At 33.5% G+C, this 17237-nt stretch overlaps 2 protein-coding genes across 10 annotated transcripts; both read left to right on the top strand.

Moving 5' to 3' along the window:
• The first annotated feature begins 19 nt into the window (after positions 1-19).
• On the top strand, positions 20-4590 carry LOC108473474 (probable methyltransferase PMT18). 8 transcript variants are annotated; one of them, XM_017775047.2, is made up of 7 exons: positions 20-498; positions 925-990; positions 1830-2555; positions 2763-2973; positions 3114-3411; positions 3520-3987; positions 4074-4590. In XM_017775047.2, exons 3-7 carry the CDS (start codon positions 1860-1862, stop codon positions 4300-4302), a joined length of 1902 nt encoding a protein of 633 aa, XP_017630536.1. In that variant the 5' UTR covers positions 20-498; positions 925-990; positions 1830-1859; the 3' UTR covers positions 4303-4590. The 8 variants fall into 8 exon arrangements, with proteins under 8 accessions (XP_017630536.1, XP_017630534.1, XP_052883991.1 ...); XM_017775045.2 differs by having other exon boundaries at positions 900-990; XM_053028031.1 differs by lacking the exon at positions 20-498 and adding an exon at positions 511-614.
• A 379-nt stretch (positions 4591-4969) lies between these two features.
• LOC108473475 (uncharacterized) lies at positions 4970-12831 on the top strand. Of its 2 annotated transcripts, XR_008283024.1 has the most exons (12): positions 4970-5263; positions 5355-5606; positions 5704-5782; positions 5893-5987; positions 6280-6384; positions 6470-6549; positions 11389-11479; positions 11554-11661; positions 11872-11958; positions 12122-12150; positions 12309-12377; positions 12488-12584. XR_008283024.1 is itself a non-coding variant. In XM_017775050.2 (11 exons), exons 2-11 carry the CDS (start codon positions 5376-5378, stop codon positions 12617-12619), a joined length of 1077 nt encoding a protein of 358 aa, XP_017630539.1. In that variant the 5' UTR covers positions 4996-5263; positions 5355-5375; the 3' UTR covers positions 12620-12831. The 2 variants fall into 2 exon arrangements, 1 of the variants encoding a protein (XP_017630539.1); XM_017775050.2 differs by lacking the exon at positions 12122-12150 and having other exon boundaries at positions 4996-5263; positions 12488-12831.
• The last annotated feature ends 4406 nt before the right edge of the window (positions 12832-17237 follow it).

Genomic DNA, 17237 nt, shown 5'->3' with positions numbered 1-17237 from the left:
AATAATATGTGAAAAATTTATAGATATATATGATCAAAAGATAAATTATCAAAGGGATCTTTCTGATTTTTATTAGTTCATCATACGAATAATATGGAATATCCAAATTTCTTTTGGTGAAATGGGCTGATTTTATTTATGTATATGGACGAAATCATCTTTAGTTCTTTACGTAGACGAGTGTAATCATCAATCAACATGTTTTCTTTTAATATTTGTCAAAAGGGTCCAGCAAAAAAGTTCCATGCTTGATTACAGTTTGTGTATGTTTGGTGGGGTCTTTTTTTTTTCTTGTGAAGTTGAAGAACAAAAACAAATCCCTTACCCCACTTCACTATATATTTTTTCCAAAACCAAAGGGTTTCTTCATTTTTCTTATTTTATGTTGAAATTTGTGGACAAATGAATATGGCAAGTGAACTGCAGATGTCAAGAAATGGAAATGAGAGCTGCTGCTAGCTCAAAAATCTTCTACTTCCCTTTTTTGTCCTTTTAAAAGTTAGATCTCTCATCTCTCTCTTCCTTTCTGTCTTTAACTTCATTTTTGGTTTAAAATATCTGTCCTTTTTTTTTTTATGAACAAAGAAAACTCATCCACCACAAGGTTTAGGGAAGTACGTTAAGACATGTTATCCAGTCTTCTTCTTATTTTTCAGTAATATTCTTTTTATTTCCAAAGGAAAAACAATGGAATTCTAAGTCCTGTAAGTGAGGGAGGTTTTATATCTTATTTTTGTTGGTAACTTATTATTATATTCTTCTTTTTGATGCACCAATGTGGACTGCTTTTTCTTATCTACTTCATTGGTCTTCTTTCTTCTTAGTTTATTTCCTTTCCCTTTTTTTTTTCATATTTATTTATGTATTTATATGTATAGCCCCATTTAAACAAAGTTCAGTGCACTGCACCCCTTTCTTTTACAGGAACCAACATATTTGGATTTTTGAGTTGCTGAAAGTCTCAGGGAAGAACAAGTTTACCTTCTTCAGGTACTTTCTTTTTTTTTCTTTTTCTTTTTCTTTTTTAGGTACGAAAGTTCTCATTTTTTTTTCCTCAAAATAAAAGGAACAAAACTGTTTTTTGCTGCTGCCATGTGTGGTTCATGCTGAAAATAGTCCAAAGTTGTGAAAAATGAAAGAGATAACCACAGATTCAAGGTTCTGCTAAGTTCTCTTTCCTTTAACAAGTTTGCTAGTTTCTAAAAAGACTCCTTTTCTCCTTGATTTTCTTTTTTTCTTTTTTCTTTTTTCTTGCTTTGGGTTTGATGTTGTGTTCTGTTGGGCACTTGGGGCTATTAGATATGTTCTGATTAACCGTTTTCTAAGGGCTTTGAGATGCTTGCTTTTAACTTCATTTCTTTCTCAAGTTCTATTTTTGGTACAAATGAAAATATTGGGGCTTGGTTTTCTCTTAAGAAGCTTCAGTCTTATTCTTTCCTTTGTTTCTTCTGTTTCTTCTCCTAATTCCTGTTAATTAGCTTGGCTTTAGAATCTTTACTTAACTATGTTCTATTCAATCTAGTTTATGAATCTTTGCTTTTACCTGCAAGAATGCTGCAATTATATCTGTAGTTTACTTATGAATGAATCACTTGTTTCCTTATTTCTTTGGACACAATGTGCCCATATTTTTTGTCAAATTGACGTTCTTGTTTTTTCTTATATAGAAATAATTGAATATTGCAATGCATTCTTAGAATCCCACCTTGCAATTACTTGTGTTGTCTTTCAACTTTTATGTGCAAGAGAAGTTAAGATTAGTTTTCAGTTCTGCTGCAATGTTTCAATTCTAATGTTTTCCTCTTCACATTTGCTTTGTTGTATATCAGATTGTGATGAGATAATTGCCTTTGATCCTGATGGCCAAAGAGTACAGTGGATCACCAAAGCATCATCATCGACTCGAAGTGCAGAGGAACCGCCTCACTTGGATTCTAGGGGTTAGTTTCCTCTGCATATTGTTTTATATGTTGGGAGCTTGGCAGCGTTCTTCTACCCCCACCACTACTCAATTTAGTGCATACAATAAAGGTGGCTGTGATAGTCATGTTACTACATCCGACAACGGCAATGCCGCAGTTGGTCATCCATCATCAACCAACTTGGACTTTGCAAGCCATCATCAAGTTGTGCTTAACAGTTCTAAAACAGTCAATCAGTTCCCATCATGTGATATGTCATTCAGTGAGTACACCCCCTGTCAAGATAAAGTGAGAGGAAGGAAATTCGATCGTAACATGTTGAAATACAGAGAGCGGCATTGTCCCGCGAAGGAAGAACTTCTCCGTTGTCTTATACCTGCTCCTCCACAATATAAGACCCCTTTCAAGTGGCCTCAGAGCCGAGATTATGCCTGGTACAGCAATATCCCCCACAGAGAACTCAGCATTGAGAAGGCTATTCAGAATTGGATTCAATTAGAGGGTAATCGTTTTAGATTCCCTGGGGGAGGTACCATGTTCCCTCGGGGAGCTGATGCATATATCGATGATATTGGCAGGCTCATTCCTCTTACCGATGGAACTATTAGAACAGCAATTGATACTGGCTGTGGGGTAAGTAACGAATATCCTTTTCAATTTACTTGCATCTTTTCCCATGCTTCGTAATTTGTTGCTGTCTATTTTGGGCTATAAATCTTTTACAATCATCAATTGCTTTCGACTCCTGTTCTATTACGAAGTCCATATCCACTTTCAGTCTATGTTATTAACTGGTACTTCAATTGCTAGTAATTATTTTCTTCTTTACTCTGGTGTTAGGTTGCAAGTTTTGGTGCTTACCTCTTGAATAGGAATATCTTGACAATGTCTTTTGCTCCAAGAGATACGCACGAAGCACAGGTCCAGTTTGCGCTGGAACGTGGAGTTCCAGCAATGATTGGAATTATGGGGTCACAGAGGCTTCCATACCCCGCTAGGGCTTTTGACTTGGCTCATTGTTCTCGCTGCTTGATCCCTTGGCAAAAATATGGTAAGGGATCTGCACGTCTTTTTTCAAAAATGAGATTAACTCTGTTAGGAAGGTGCAATGACCGTTTTACTACCCTCTATCTCCTTGCTTTGTAGGTTTAAAAGTTGTGTTAAGCTAATGGTTTCATTTAATTGGTATAGATGGTTTGTACCTCGCTGAAGTGGACCGGATTCTACGGCCTGGTGGTTATTGGGTTCTTTCCGGTCCCCCTATTCACTGGAAGAAGTTCTGGAGAGGCTGGGAAAGGACACGGGAGGACTTAAAACAAGAGCAAGATGCTATTGAAGATGTTGCCAAAAGCCTATGCTGGAAGAAAGTGATTGAAAAGAATGATCTATCGGTTTGGCAAAAGCCCATTAACCATGTTGAGTGTCTCAGAAGTAAGAAGCTCTTGAAAGCACCGCACATGTGCGAGTCAGATGATCCAGACACAGCTTGGTACTCTCATTGGTGTCCTTCATGTTCTTGTTTCCTCCTTGATACATACTCTGTTATTCATATTGTCCACTGTGGTCTCATTTTCCTTTTGTCATTTGTGCTAAAAAGGTACCGGAATTTGGAAGCTTGTGTAACTCCACTTCCTGAAGTAAGCAGCTCAGATGATGTTGCTGGTGGGGCAATGGAAAAATGGCCAGAGCGAGCATCCGCTGTTCCTCCTAGAATTAGGAGTGGCTCAACACCAGGCATCACAGCTGAGAGATTCGAAGAGGATAATAAACTTTGGAAGGAAAGAGTAGCACATTACAAACGAATCATTAGTCCACTTCCCACTGGACGATATCGGAATATTATGGACATGAATGCTTACATTGGGGGATTTGCAACAGCTATGTTAAATTATCCAGTTTGGGTCATGAACGTGGTCCCTATAAATTCAAATCATGACACTTTGGGAGTTATTTATGAGCGAGGTTTAATTGGTACCTACCAGGACTGGTGTGAGGCATTCTCAACATATCCAAGAACATATGATCTCATCCATGCTAGTGGCTTGTTTACTTTATACCAGAACAGGTAATGTTATGAGAGGTGGTATTCTCAATCATGAGCACGTAATTCGTAATTGTGGTTGAACTGATGTTATATATTTTTCATTGAAGGTGTGACATCACTTACATCTTGCTGGATATGGATCGGATTCTGAGGCCGGAAGGGACCGTTATATTTAGGGACACAGTGGAGCTGCTTGTGAAGATCCAGAGTATAACAGATGGAATGAGATGGAAGAGTCAGATAATTGACCATGAAAGCGGACCTTTCAATCCAGAGAAGATTCTTGTTGCTGTCAAAACATACTGGACTGGTGAAGCAACTCAAAAACAGCTCTAACTGGGATTTCAATCATCTCTCTTTTCTGCACTTCATTTGTCACAATTTTTCGTCTTGGGAACAGTCAAAATCACTGAAATTTCACCCAAGATAAGGGTAAAAGGGTGGGTTTGATTAAAATTATTGATGGTCTAATTTCATTGATGCACTGTAATACTAAGCAGATTCTCTTTGTACTACAAATCTAGCGGATACTGCCATTGTCTTAAGCTAAATAGATATGTACACTGTCTGCAGTAATTGAAAAGTAGGCTCTCTGTAGCCTACCCCTACAGTTTTTGAATTAAATGATCAATCATATACATTGCAATGCGAGATGATAAGGTAGGGATTAGAAGATAAACCTGTTTGTCTTCTTCAAAAGCAGCAGCCACCGCATATTCAAAGAACTGTGGTGCACTGTTGGAAATGTGATCTTAGAAAATAAAATGTTCATTCCAAAGAAAAGCTTAAACAAAAGCTTCTGTAAGTTCTTTCAAATTGGTTTTTCTTCAGCAACTCTTTGTACAGAAGCTTGTAATAGCCCGTAAGGCCAAGGAATCCCCTTTGTTGTAGTTATATTCATCGGAATTGGCCATTGTTGATTTCCAGCCCTTGAGCTTAAACATCAAACTGACCAACTAATGCCAATGGCCATGCAACAGATAATAGGTAGTTGCTAGAGGGTGATAGCCAAGCATTGAAATGAAAATCCTTTGCTTTAGGGGCTCTGCCTGCCCCCATGTGGGGTTATGAAGCTCACTCAATAAAAGGCGAAAGAGACCGTTGGCTAGTAGTGGGCATTGAGGCCAACAAAGGCCAAGGTTGTTCTTGCCAATGCTGCCTGCTAGTCAACTTGGACCCTCTTAGGCTAAAATTTTTCTCAAATAAATGGACAAAATGACGAATAAAATTAAAATAATAATAATAATAATTTGAATGGTGTCGCGTGGGAATGCGGGACAAATTACTCGCGGTCCACGTAATAAAAGAACCAGAAATCCTTTTCCTTTGATTTGCTTTCCCTTTCATGGTACCATCGTTCATTTTAATTTTTTTTTTTGAATAATCAGGAAAAACCCAAGGAGTAGAAGATGGAGAATGTGGAGGAATCGACGAATGAAATGGAAGAAGAAGTAGGGAAGGTGATGGAGCAAGCCAGAGAGTTGCAAGAAGCAGGCGCGGGCCTCATATCCATGATATCCAACGACGAGCAATCTCTTCGCCTAAAGGCGAATTCTCTCGATTCCTCTATTCGCCACCTCCGTTCCTCCATTACTACCGTTCTCTCTCAGAAGCTTTTGGATCCCAAACTTGCAGACAAGGTAAACTCCCCACTTTGCATCTTCTTTTTTCGTTTTTCATTTTCCATTTTTAAATTTGGAAAAAGAAACAAATCCTGAAATTTGGATCTGAAAACAGCTGGAAGAGGATTTACAGACAGCGATATGTATTATAACCGATGGAGACGCTGCTGGTTTTCTTCCTGCCAATGCTCAGGGTATAATAATTTCTTTCTTTCTTTTTTCTTTTAAAATTTTAGTAATTTAATTTTCCTGGTATTAGAGTTATGAATTGATTAATAATGAAATGGTAATTGGGGAATGGCAGGTTGGTATCTAAGGATGTTTCTGGGACCAATCAGTGTTCGTGCATCTCGCAAAGAGATCCAGTTGAAAGCTAAGGAGGAATATAATAGCTACAGAGTAAGCATTACTTCACTATAACTCTCCTTTTCTAAAATTCGATTCTTTGATTGTCTTGTTGTTGGCATCCCAATATGTCCTTCAATTTCACTATTGCATCAACTCAATTTCACATATTGCCTCTTTTTTGCATTTAGTTACCCCTTACTATTGTATATTTAGACATCTCAAAGTTGTAGTATAAGTTTTTCTGATTCATGATCTATCCGTGAATCATTTTTTTATAAGCTAAAAGAGAAGATATTTGAAATTTAACTATATATTCTTAATAAATTCTACCTCCCTTCAACAGGATAGGACTGCCTTAATGTTTATTCTTTTTCCATTAATTTTGCTTATTTTACGATCGTGGATATGGGAAGGATGCTTGCCTGCATTTCCAGTTCAGTTGTACGAGGTATTTTATGAATTATTCCTTAGGGTTTTTGTTTGAGAGTCAGTTCCTTTGTTATTGGTTTAATGCTGAGTATATGCTCTATTAGGCATGGTTGTTGTTCCTTAACACTGGTTTGGCTTTGCGAGAGAACATATTGCGAGCAAATGGAAGTGACATTCGTCCATGGTAATTGCATGCCATCCTTTTTTTTTCTTTTCAAATGTTTTCCAAAAGCAAGCATGTTTACTTTCTAGTTTTGTTTTGTATAAATGGAACTTTTTCAAGAAAAATGAATTTGTAGTGTGCAGTAATCTTGAGATTATAGTAACTTGAGAGATGTTTTAATGTCAATGTAAATGGTGACTTGTGGCAAAGATCATATTGGAAAATGTGGAAAATGTGTTCATACTCCTAGCACCTCTCTACTTTTTGTTACTCTTTTATGGGTAACTACATGCTTTTAAATTAGGCTTTCTTGGTTTGTGATGTAATGCCTAGAAAGGTACAACATTGGAAAAAATTCAGAAACTAGTTTCCTTGTTCTGGTGTATGTTTATGCACTAATGTTAATCATCCTTGCCATGTTTTATTTTCCTTTTGGAGTAACCATATCATGTTAATGATTCTCTCATACCCTCAAGTTGGTGGACTTGTGCAATTGTTTAGGACTATTAGATTTGATGGATGCACCGTACAGAGTGCTTGCTTGTGTGTGATTATGTGGGTGTATGGAGATGGGAAGTTAGTGAGTAAGACACTTGAGAAGGTTTGGACATCATAAGATCGTCAAACTGGAAAGAAAGGACTTAAGAAGAGGGAGGTCATTAGTATGGTTTTCTATCTTATTGTAATGATGACATTGTTTCTCATTAAGTTTTGAAGCATGGAGTACACCCTCTCAATTGTTGATGTGAAGACATAAAAAGACAATGGTGTCCATTATCTTGCTAACTTTATCCTTTGGTTGCATCATTAGGATTGATTTTATGTTTTGGTGGTAACCATTTTTTTATGCTCTAGGTGTTTTATCCATTGTTATTCCTTCCTTTTTGAGATCAAATGTGTAGATCTTCCATTAGGATATGGTTATAGGCCTATTGCTCATAGTTTAAAGCTTGGCATGGTCTCTTATCGCACTTAGTTTAAACTTCTTGACTTGTCTCGGGTACAGACCAAATTGGTATGAGAAAGAGTAGAGGTTGTTCTGTACGTGCATTTTACTTGGTATATAGCCCCTTCCAATTTGTTCGGTACATTAGTTGCAACTAGTGTTGTTTGAATCGAAGCGATTAGTTGGACTAGGAACCAGTTGGGAGATCGGTTTGGAAAGTGACTTTGAACTGGATAGATCAGGAACCGGTATGAACCAGTTGAATTGGCTAAAAAACTGATTGAAGGGGGGATTGAACCAGAATTTTTAAAATTTTTTATTTTTTTTTGAATTTTTAATAATTTTTTAATCGGACTAGTCGGATCGGTCAGACTAGTGAATTGGTGGCCTGACCGATTCGACCACCGGTTTGATTTAAAAAACATTGTTTGCCATTACAACCTGTCAAAATTAGTTGCTTTCAAATAACATTTATGGGTGAGAGAGTTGTCATACCCGATTTTCATTAGAGGTCCAAAATTAAGAAAAGAGTTAGGGGTTAATTGAAAGAGACTATAGGTTTGGCGACCTCTACTGTAAAATCTAAAAATTTTAGTGGCTAAATGACAATTAGTTGGGTTTTAATTCTGGTTTAGTTACGTTGGAACTGACTGGTTCCTGAATTAGAAACATGATGATGTTGGCCACTGGTTTTGATGGGGTTTTTAGGTGACCACATGTAAGATTATATGTAACTGAGAAGTGTCATTCCGGGAGGAAAATTCTTCTCAACTCTGTTTTATTTTCTTCTCTTCTTCATCTTCTTATATAGTTGTTCCGAAGAAGAAAAAGTTCAAGGAAAGCTCTGCATGGAGCGATGAACATGAGGATTGAGTTTAAAAAGATGAGAATTTGATGAATTGGTAAGTTTCTTAATCTTTCTATAATCGTGGATTTGAGAAAAAGAGAAGTTAGGGGTTTTTGTAAAATTTGAAAGGTTTTCTGTAAGTTTCTGGATTTTGGATTTTAAAGGATGAATGCCTTCGAGTTAACTGATATATTTGGTTGTCATGCTTAGCTAACCAGAATGGAGTAGACTCTAGTATTTGGAAAAATTAAGCTGACAGGGAGGAAGGACAGCAGGTGAGTTTCTGTACTCGACCTTTGGGTGTTTGTTGGTTGTTGTGATGTTTGCATGCTCTGCACTGGGTCTGGTTGTATATGATCGTGGCTGATTGGAAAGGCTATGCATGCATATGGCTGTGCAATTATATGAATGTTTGCAAGTATGTTCTCTGAATGTATGATATGGTTGCGTAATGATGAACTGATATGTGATGTACTCCATGCTATAATAGTGAACGTAATGTGTATGAAATGTATGTTTATAAAATGTGGAATACGAAGGGAAGTATTTGGTGGGTTAGTTGAAGATAGGAAAATTGGCGTAATGGAGGAATGGACGGATGGAATGAGGATTGGAGTCACTGAAATATGAAATAGTCCGACCTTGCAGGCAAACACTTAGGTGTTAGAATTAACAAGGAGGATTTGAGGAAGTTTGGTTGGATAAATGGTCTATTGGCTCGACGGAGTGGCATCATGGAAATGATCTACTAGCTTTATGGAGCGACACGATGAAAATGGTCTACTTACTTGAATCGAAAGTCCACGGCTAGCCATGACATGATCCAGTGGAGGATAGATTCATCGTTACGACAAAATGAAGCCCACCAGGATAGTAAAACATGGAAGCCCATCAGGGCATATATGTGAAAACCACTATATGACGCGCGTGATGAAAAGTCCCTCATAATGGTTATGGTGTATGAGAGTGCTAGCAGGCTTGCGGATAAGAGGCCTCGCCAAAAAGTGAAGGCAAGAGGAATAGGGGAAAGTGTCTTGTGCATGGATATTTGCAAATACATATCCACCATTAAGAGTACACCAGAGGTAATGAACAAGCCAATGTTGGTTATGAGAAAGCGAGACAGTTTTCCAGATTCTCTTTCTAAGTGTTTCTTGGCAAAGAGGTCGCCAGAAAAGGGAAGTCCGCCAAAGACTATCTTATGTGTAATGTCCGCCAAGGACTACTTGTTCTATAAAGTCTGCTAGAGACTAACGAATGAAGAGGATGTCCGTTATGATTTTCTAGGGTTGGGTAGTCCGCCAAGGACTAACGAATCTGATTAAGGGAAAGTCTAGTGAGACTATCTTACATAAGTCATATTTTTTGGATTTATTTATTTCAAAGTTTTAATATTTTAGATTAATAAAAGTTTGACTGGGCCTAAGGAGGTTTATGTTGCAAGAGAGTTGACTAAGTCTTAGTTTAGTAATTATTTAGGATTCAAGTAGAACTTAGACATTCTTATAAATAGCTAAGCATGCCCAGCCACCATAATATGGATTATGTTTGATTTTTTTTGTTGATAAAATACTTCAAGGGAGATTTTCTTAGAAGACTAGTTTCATATTTCTTTTTTATAGAGCTTTTGTTTCATTCATCAAGATTATGTAGGAGGTTTATTATAATTTCATTTTGCTTAATTCAAGTCAATTGAGAGGGTTGATTAAAGGCCAATATAGTTATTTGTTAGTGCAAGTTCACCAAAGTAGACTAGGCTACTATCTATCCAATGATTTGTCTTCAACACCATTCATCTTCTTTCTTCTTTTCATCAATCCATCTATCATCTTTTGTTCATTTTTTTTTATTCTTTGTTTCCATTGTTATATTATCTAATTCTTGTTAGAAAATTTCAGATTTGAGTACTAGAACTTTGGTGTAAAAGCTACTCTTGCAAGAAGTTACTTAAGTCGCAAGAAAAAGTCAAAAACTTCAAGTTGATTATTTGTGTTTTTAAAATTCAATCTTGAGCTTCTGCATCAAATATAGAGTTGAAGTTTTTTTGGATCAGATTTAAAGAAAAGGATGGGTTGTTGGATATGAGTTTAATAGGGGTTAATGAATAGAACAAGTGAAGTTGGTTGTGACTACCATGGTTTTTGTCAAGATGGATATTGGAGGGTTTGATGCCTACGATGACGAAGAGAGATTGGTAAAGGCTGCTGTAGAAGAGTCTACCTTCATATTTACCATAGAGTTACTACCTTATTTATTGGCTATTATTTTATCCATTCCTTTATGCATTTGATCAAACAATTGGGTTTTGGTTTCAGCAATAATTTCATCAACATGCTGCAACATATGATCTAGCGTTTGCTGTATCTTTGTTTGCATATACTTGAGCTTCTTGCGTATTTTTACTCGCCACTTCGCCAACCATTTTGCCATTGTTGAGGATCATTGGCTCTAATGCCAAATTGTTACCATCATAAATTTGGGATTGATAGTTCAGCTCATCAAAGGGAGACTAAACCGTCATAAATTTGTAATCCCTTTTTCTGGTTTCGCTAAAATTTGACTTGCCTTTATTTTATTAATCATCCTTTTAAATAGAGATTATTACAATTAAAGAAAGTAAATAAAATCCTACTAAATCCAGCTTCTATTTAAGAGTCCTAAAACAAGTTATTTTATTCTAAGAATCCTACCCAACAAGCTCTCGTAAGAGTCATACCTAACAACTACTAAGCGTCTGCAACAAAGGTCTTATCCATGACCATTTTCTCCTTGTTATTCGAAATTATTCCCATCCACTTAGTAAAGCCGTTTGTAGCCATGAAGCTTCTATAATCTTGTGGAATCTTCATTCTGATTAGCATGTTTGATGATTTTGTTGAACTCTTTATTTAGTCTAGAATATACCATGCAGTAGCCTGGGAGAATTTTTTTTTTTTTTTTGTGGATGGTGTTAGTTAATATCAAAATGTAAACATCAAACGTTCATTCTCAGTGTGTCCATAATTTGTGTTTGCACTTTCTTGATTAGCCTTTCGAATTCGTTGATGACTAAACGATCATTTTGCAGGTGGATATACCATCACTATTTTGCTATGGCTACTGCCCTTGTTAGTCTCACTTGGGAGATCAAAGGACAGCCTAATTGTGGTCAAAAGCAGGTCATTGTTCTACTATTGTTCACTAATTATATTTTCCATGTCACCTGATTAATAAAGTGTTAAAACCTATTCAGCGAGGTGTAGAACTTTTCCTTCAATGGGCTATGATGCAAGGAGCTGCCTTGCTTCTACTAAATCGATATCAGCGCCGGAGACTATATACTCGAATTTCCCTAGGAAAGGTGTTATTTCTGTTTATGCATCAAAAAGAAAAAAAAAAAAAAAACTATTGTTTCCTGCGTACATCATTAACTATTTTTGCATACAATCTATATAACCTTGGTTTTGAATCCTCTTTTGTTCCTTTGCATTCTAGAAAATATTACCCTTTGTCCTCACAGTTATGGAGAATCGGTTCTAAATTCTAATCTTTAGTGTGTTACTATTTTCAGTCTAATAGCATGAATGTTGCTCGGAGAGAAACAACCGGTGTAGATTGCCAGTTGTGGGTCTTATGTCCAGTACTTTTCGTTATGCAGGTAATCCAAGCTATATTTTGATGAGAATGTGTAAATGGGACCATGTTCATTTCATGTTGTTATTTTACCACTCATTATAAAAAGGGTTTAAAACCTTAGTTCAATCTCCCAATTTTGTAGTGTGATAATATCTGTATGATTTCCATGATTTCTTACATTTCAGGTCTTCAAATAACTTAAATCTCTTTTTTGGTATGAAATTCTGACTTATCGTTGACGTTTGTTAGATATTATGTATCAAATCCCTGAATGTTGTGCATAGTGCTTCTTTAGGATTTAACTTTGTTATGTTGTTATTCAACATTTCTTAGACATAAGTACTTGCATGATTCCAAGGAACATGATTGTAGGGTTTTGAGGCATATGTCGGACTACTACTGCTGAAGACCGCATTTGCCCGCGTTGTTACAGAATGGCAGGTAGGTTTCCCGTTTTCCCCTGCTTCTCGCTTTTATCTTTCCTTTCATCCTTGCAATAAGAAAAAAGAAAGAAATGAGATGACGAGTGATGGAAAGTTGGGTTTTGGCAGATAATATTTTGTGGGATCATATTGGTAATTCTGGCTGTTGGGAACTTTATAAACACAGCACAGACATTGATGGCAAAGTCAAGGTTTAAGGGAACGATGAAGAAGAGTAAGAGCAGGCGGGAGTTATATTAGAGTCTTGCTCTTCTGTTTATTTCTTAGGATAATTCTTATATTTTTTTTTTCCCCTTGAGAAAATTTTTCACAAATAATTTGGCTTGTTTTGTAATTAATTTCGTTTCACAGATTAAAAGCCCAAAAAAGGGCTTTTAAATCTTATTTTTTATCAGACATTAGGTTGTTGTCCTTGCCTTTTAATATTTAATAATGAAAGTTACGATTAATAACACTAATTTTACATTTTTAAAATAGAACAAAAACAGTACTCACATGACCAATTTAAAATTCAATATCAACTTTCACTTTACTTTTCTAGCATTTTTATTTGTTTACTTAACCTTTTACGCATCAATTTTGACCCACATGAGTAATTTTTTTAATTTTAAAATGTCACATACAACAATTTTGTTAAATTATTTTGACATTTTTATTAATTGGATTAAAAGATTAATTTTAAATATGCAAAGTGTATAGGTAGTAAAAGCATAATTAAATCTAACAGAACAGGTTCACAATTATGATAGAGAAAATAAGGTTACTTATCATGATAAATTTAATTGGCTTAAAAGGTTAAGAATATATAGAACAGTAAAAAGAATTAAAGGAATAATATAATAGAAACTGCGGTGCTGCCTGGATAACCCATTTTCCCTCTAAACCTTACCATATTATTTTCTATTTTATGTTTTATATAATTTGGCACTCAACTTACTAGGATGATATAATACAATAATCTGTTTTAGATATAATAAAGTCATTCCATATCATCTTGATTTTTCTACACTAAAAAACTTGTGTTAATTATTTACTCACATGTCACCGTTTCATCATTATATATATTATCAGCTTCATTATTATAATAATTATACGTTTGATTATTGACATTAAGAGGTGGCCCAACTTGTCTCCTTACTTATACTATAAATAATTTTGCCATTCTTTAAAAAAAAATTATGGGACGAATATAGAATAATAGACTGATCAAGATTTAATAGGATTTTAATTTTGATACCATGCTAAAATTATTTAACTTATTAATAAATAAAAACAAATAAAGAGATTACTCAGATTTAAATACAAAATTATAAATAATCAAAAACCGTATTTACATGCCACTAACAGATGATGGTGCATGGTGGGTTGTGTCCCATTCTCATGTGTCACCTACAAATATTTTATTAATTTTTAAGTGATTTTATTTGTAAATTTATTAAATAATATATTTTTAATTTATGTAAATATTATTTATTGTTTAAAGAATTAAATTGTGACATTTTTTTATTTTTATTTTGTTGTTATTTATGCAAAGTGTGTGTCTCTCTCCTTCATGTGGGTGGTGGTGTGGTGAGAAAGGTGCAACTACTGTATTACTGATCCATATGATGTATTGTCTCATGTTATGGATCACACATGCCAAGGGCCATCACCACCACCCCTATCCCCTTCACAATTATTAACATCATAAATACTATGCACTCACGAATGCACATTTACATGATAATTAATTACATACAAAATGCCAATATCAAAATGTCAAATGGGCTATAAATCCAAACAAATATCTATATATATATACACGTATATATTAGAACCCGATATCTTATATATTTGTGTTGTATTCATATATTTTATGTTATTACCGTATTTAGGATATTTTAAATTCATTTAAAACTTTATTTGTAATTGTTCTGTATGTACATATGTATGTATGAAAGAAAAATAGGAGAAAATCGGGTGCTAGAGAAGAAGGCCATGATGGTAGTGAGTCGGTGATAGTAGAAAATATATACATACTTACATATTAGAACTCGATAATTTGTATATTTGTGTTAGTATTCATATACTTTTTATGTTATTATCATGTTTAAGATATTTTAAATTCATATAAAACCTTATATGCAATTGTTCTGTATGTATGTATGAAAAAGAAAAAAACAGTGGAGAAACCGGGTGCTAGAGATGAACTCCAAGGTGGTGGTGAGTTGGTGATAGTAGAAAAATAACAAGTACATGGGTAGAGGTAGAGGCACATCATGGGATTGAATGCATATTGGGTATATTATCAATGAAGTTTTTAAATTTTACAAGTAGAGTTAAGAGGTTGATAAGTATCCTACAAAGACATAATAAAATATTTAAAATGTACATAATAATTTTTAAACTATTTGTGAAATAAAAAATACATTGTCAATATATTAAATACTAACCCATAAATTTGTAGGTGAAGGAGATATATCACTTGTTATTGTCTGATTTTTAGGTAAATCTCATCTATAATATTTTTTTAGTTATATTTAATCTTTGAATTATTTTATTTGAGTAGTCAATCTAATTAATTTTAATAATTAGTGTATCAAATTTTTAACTCATATTTTAAATTCATGTATTTTTATCATAAACATAGAGGTGGAGCGTTATGGGAGCGGGGGCTCAAATTTTGAATTAAATGGGTCCCTTTAAAATAAATTTAATATTTTTACTTATAATTTAATTTCATGCCATTTTGTTTTAAGACTTAAAAAGTATATTTACAAATAACACACAGCTCAAATAAATATAATCATAATTAATTATTACAAAGAATAATTGAATTGAAAATTAAACTAGTAAAATTAAAACATATACAAATAGTATCTACTTGTAATGAGACTTAAATCAAAATAAAATATGAAAAAAGTATATATATTTTACATAAAATAAAACTTAAATACTGAAATCTTGAAATTCTCAAAATTTTAACATTACTATTAAGTCGAGATATACATGAATTCTTCTAATAAAGTTAAAAGTCTTTTTCTTTCTTAATTTTACCTATTCTACACATATATTTATGACTTACTATAATATTTGGTAACTGAACTTAACATTTTTTTTAATTTGGTACTTAAATTTTTTTGCCCAATTTAGTATTTAAACTTGACAATTTTTCTTAATTTGGTACCTAAACTTTTTTGGGCCCAATTTGATACCTGAGAATGACATGTTTTCCTAATTTGGTACTTATTTTTATTAAATACTGTACAAATTACACAAAACACTAATGGTGTTAAATTTTTTTTGTTATGCTACAAAAATATTGTCAATATTAGAGGAGATTAATGTTAAAAAATAGGTATTGAGTTATGCTTATCAAACTAACATTAAATATTAAAAAGGAGTTTTAAAACCCAATTAAAAATAAATTAATTATTTTTAATTAATAGAATAATTAATTAAATAAATAAAACTAAAAGTAATTGAACATATAAAATACAAAAGAAATATCATATCATCTGTCAAATGTTGGTCATACATTAATTATTTTTACTACCTCATAAAAAATAAAATTGTTAGTATATTGAAGTAATTTATAAAACGTTTGACAAGTTCAAGTATCAAATCAAACAAAACAAAATTAGGTATCAAATTAAAAAAGAGTCAAGTTCAAGTACCAAATTAGACCCCAAAAATAGATTAAGTACCAACATAAAAAAATATCAAGTTTAGATACTAAATTAGTACAAAAATATCAAATTTAAGTATAACAAAAAATTAAATATCAAATTAATAAATATATATCAAATTTAGATACCGAATGCTATATCTTACCCATTTCTCTCAAAAAAATAAAATTCAAAGCTTTGAAAAGAATGTGGACTGAATGTGGACTTAGTAACGTTTGTTTGATAGATGTATAAAAGATGATGTAGTTGAAGAATAATTGGAGAAAAAAATTCTGTACACATTCACCAATGCCATTTATTTCATTTACTCAATTTTTTTACAATTTTATTGTAATTAACTCATAAGATACAAATTAATTTTTATTATATTTTTAATTGATAACACTTTAAAATCAAAATATTTTCTTGTATAAAAAATAAAAATATTTTCTTGTATAAAAAAATCAAAATATTTTCCAAAATGGAAGGAAACGTAGGGCATAATATGTTTACATTATTGATTATCAACAACAATCAACAGTTTTTGTAATACTCTTACTCAATTTAGACATGTAACACCCTCAATTTGATCAGATTAATCAAATTCGGATTTTAGGTATTATCACACAAATATAGATATAAGTTTAATTTACTTTTACGATCTATAGATAATGACAACTTAACTATGAAATTCCAAACTAAAACACATAAGTAAATACCATGAGTAAATACAACTACAACACGAGGTAATTAAATTATAATAATATCCAAATTGAAACCCTAATTTATTACAGATACCCCCAAGTGTGGATTTCCAAGTAGCATTTTAGTCTTTGAACTCATTGCCAAACTTGCTTTGTATGCATAATAACTCGATATGCCATTTAACGACATAATCCTGGCGTCGTCCCTCTTGACTTAGACCCATATCATTATACCTGTAACATAACATACACAGATAAGTTCATGAGAACTTAGTGGAGAAAACGTTATTTACCTGAGTAAAATTTACACATTGCAACCGATAATTTATATAGACGATATCGTCATTCTTGACCTTCAACCTTGTCTTTGGTGAATACTTCCTTAAGTTCTATTCCTTGATTCTTGTCCAATACTTATACCTTACTCTGAAACTGTTCCCCTTTCTTTAACAGAATGTCTTCAATACATCACTTATGTCCTTTAAGCTTTGAGCCATCACCTCATCA

Source organism: Gossypium arboreum, chromosome 1, assembly GCF_025698485.1.
Source record: "Gossypium arboreum isolate Shixiya-1 chromosome 1, ASM2569848v2, whole genome shotgun sequence".
In the NCBI taxonomy this organism is placed as follows: domain Eukaryota; kingdom Viridiplantae; phylum Streptophyta; class Magnoliopsida; order Malvales; family Malvaceae; genus Gossypium; species Gossypium arboreum.
This window is presented reverse-complemented; position numbering and strand designations above follow the sequence as displayed.

What these genes read in the sequence shown, in the direction of transcription:
- LOC108473474 (XM_017775047.2), top strand. Translation starts at nt 1,860, where the DNA reads ATGGCCAAAGAGTACAGTGGATCACCAAAGCATCATCATCGACTCGAA. An exon ending in GATCCCTTGGCAAAAATATG is followed by an intron (nt 2,974 to 3,113) that starts GTAAGGGATCTG and finishes TAATTGGTATAG; the next exon opens with ATGGTTTGTACCTCGCTGAA. An exon ending in GATGATCCAGACACAGCTTG is followed by an intron (nt 3,412 to 3,519) that starts GTACTCTCATTG and finishes TGTGCTAAAAAG; the next exon opens with GTACCGGAATTTGGAAGCTT.
- LOC108473475 (XM_017775050.2), top strand. Translation starts at nt 5,376, where the DNA reads ATGGAGAATGTGGAGGAATCGACGAATGAAATGGAAGAAGAAGTAGGG. An exon ending in AGGAATATAATAGCTACAGA is followed by an intron (nt 5,988 to 6,279) that starts GTAAGCATTACT and finishes TCCCTTCAACAG; the next exon opens with GATAGGACTGCCTTAATGTT. An exon ending in GCGTTGTTACAGAATGGCAG is followed by an intron (nt 12,378 to 12,487) that starts GTAGGTTTCCCG and finishes GGGTTTTGGCAG; the next exon opens with ATAATATTTTGTGGGATCAT.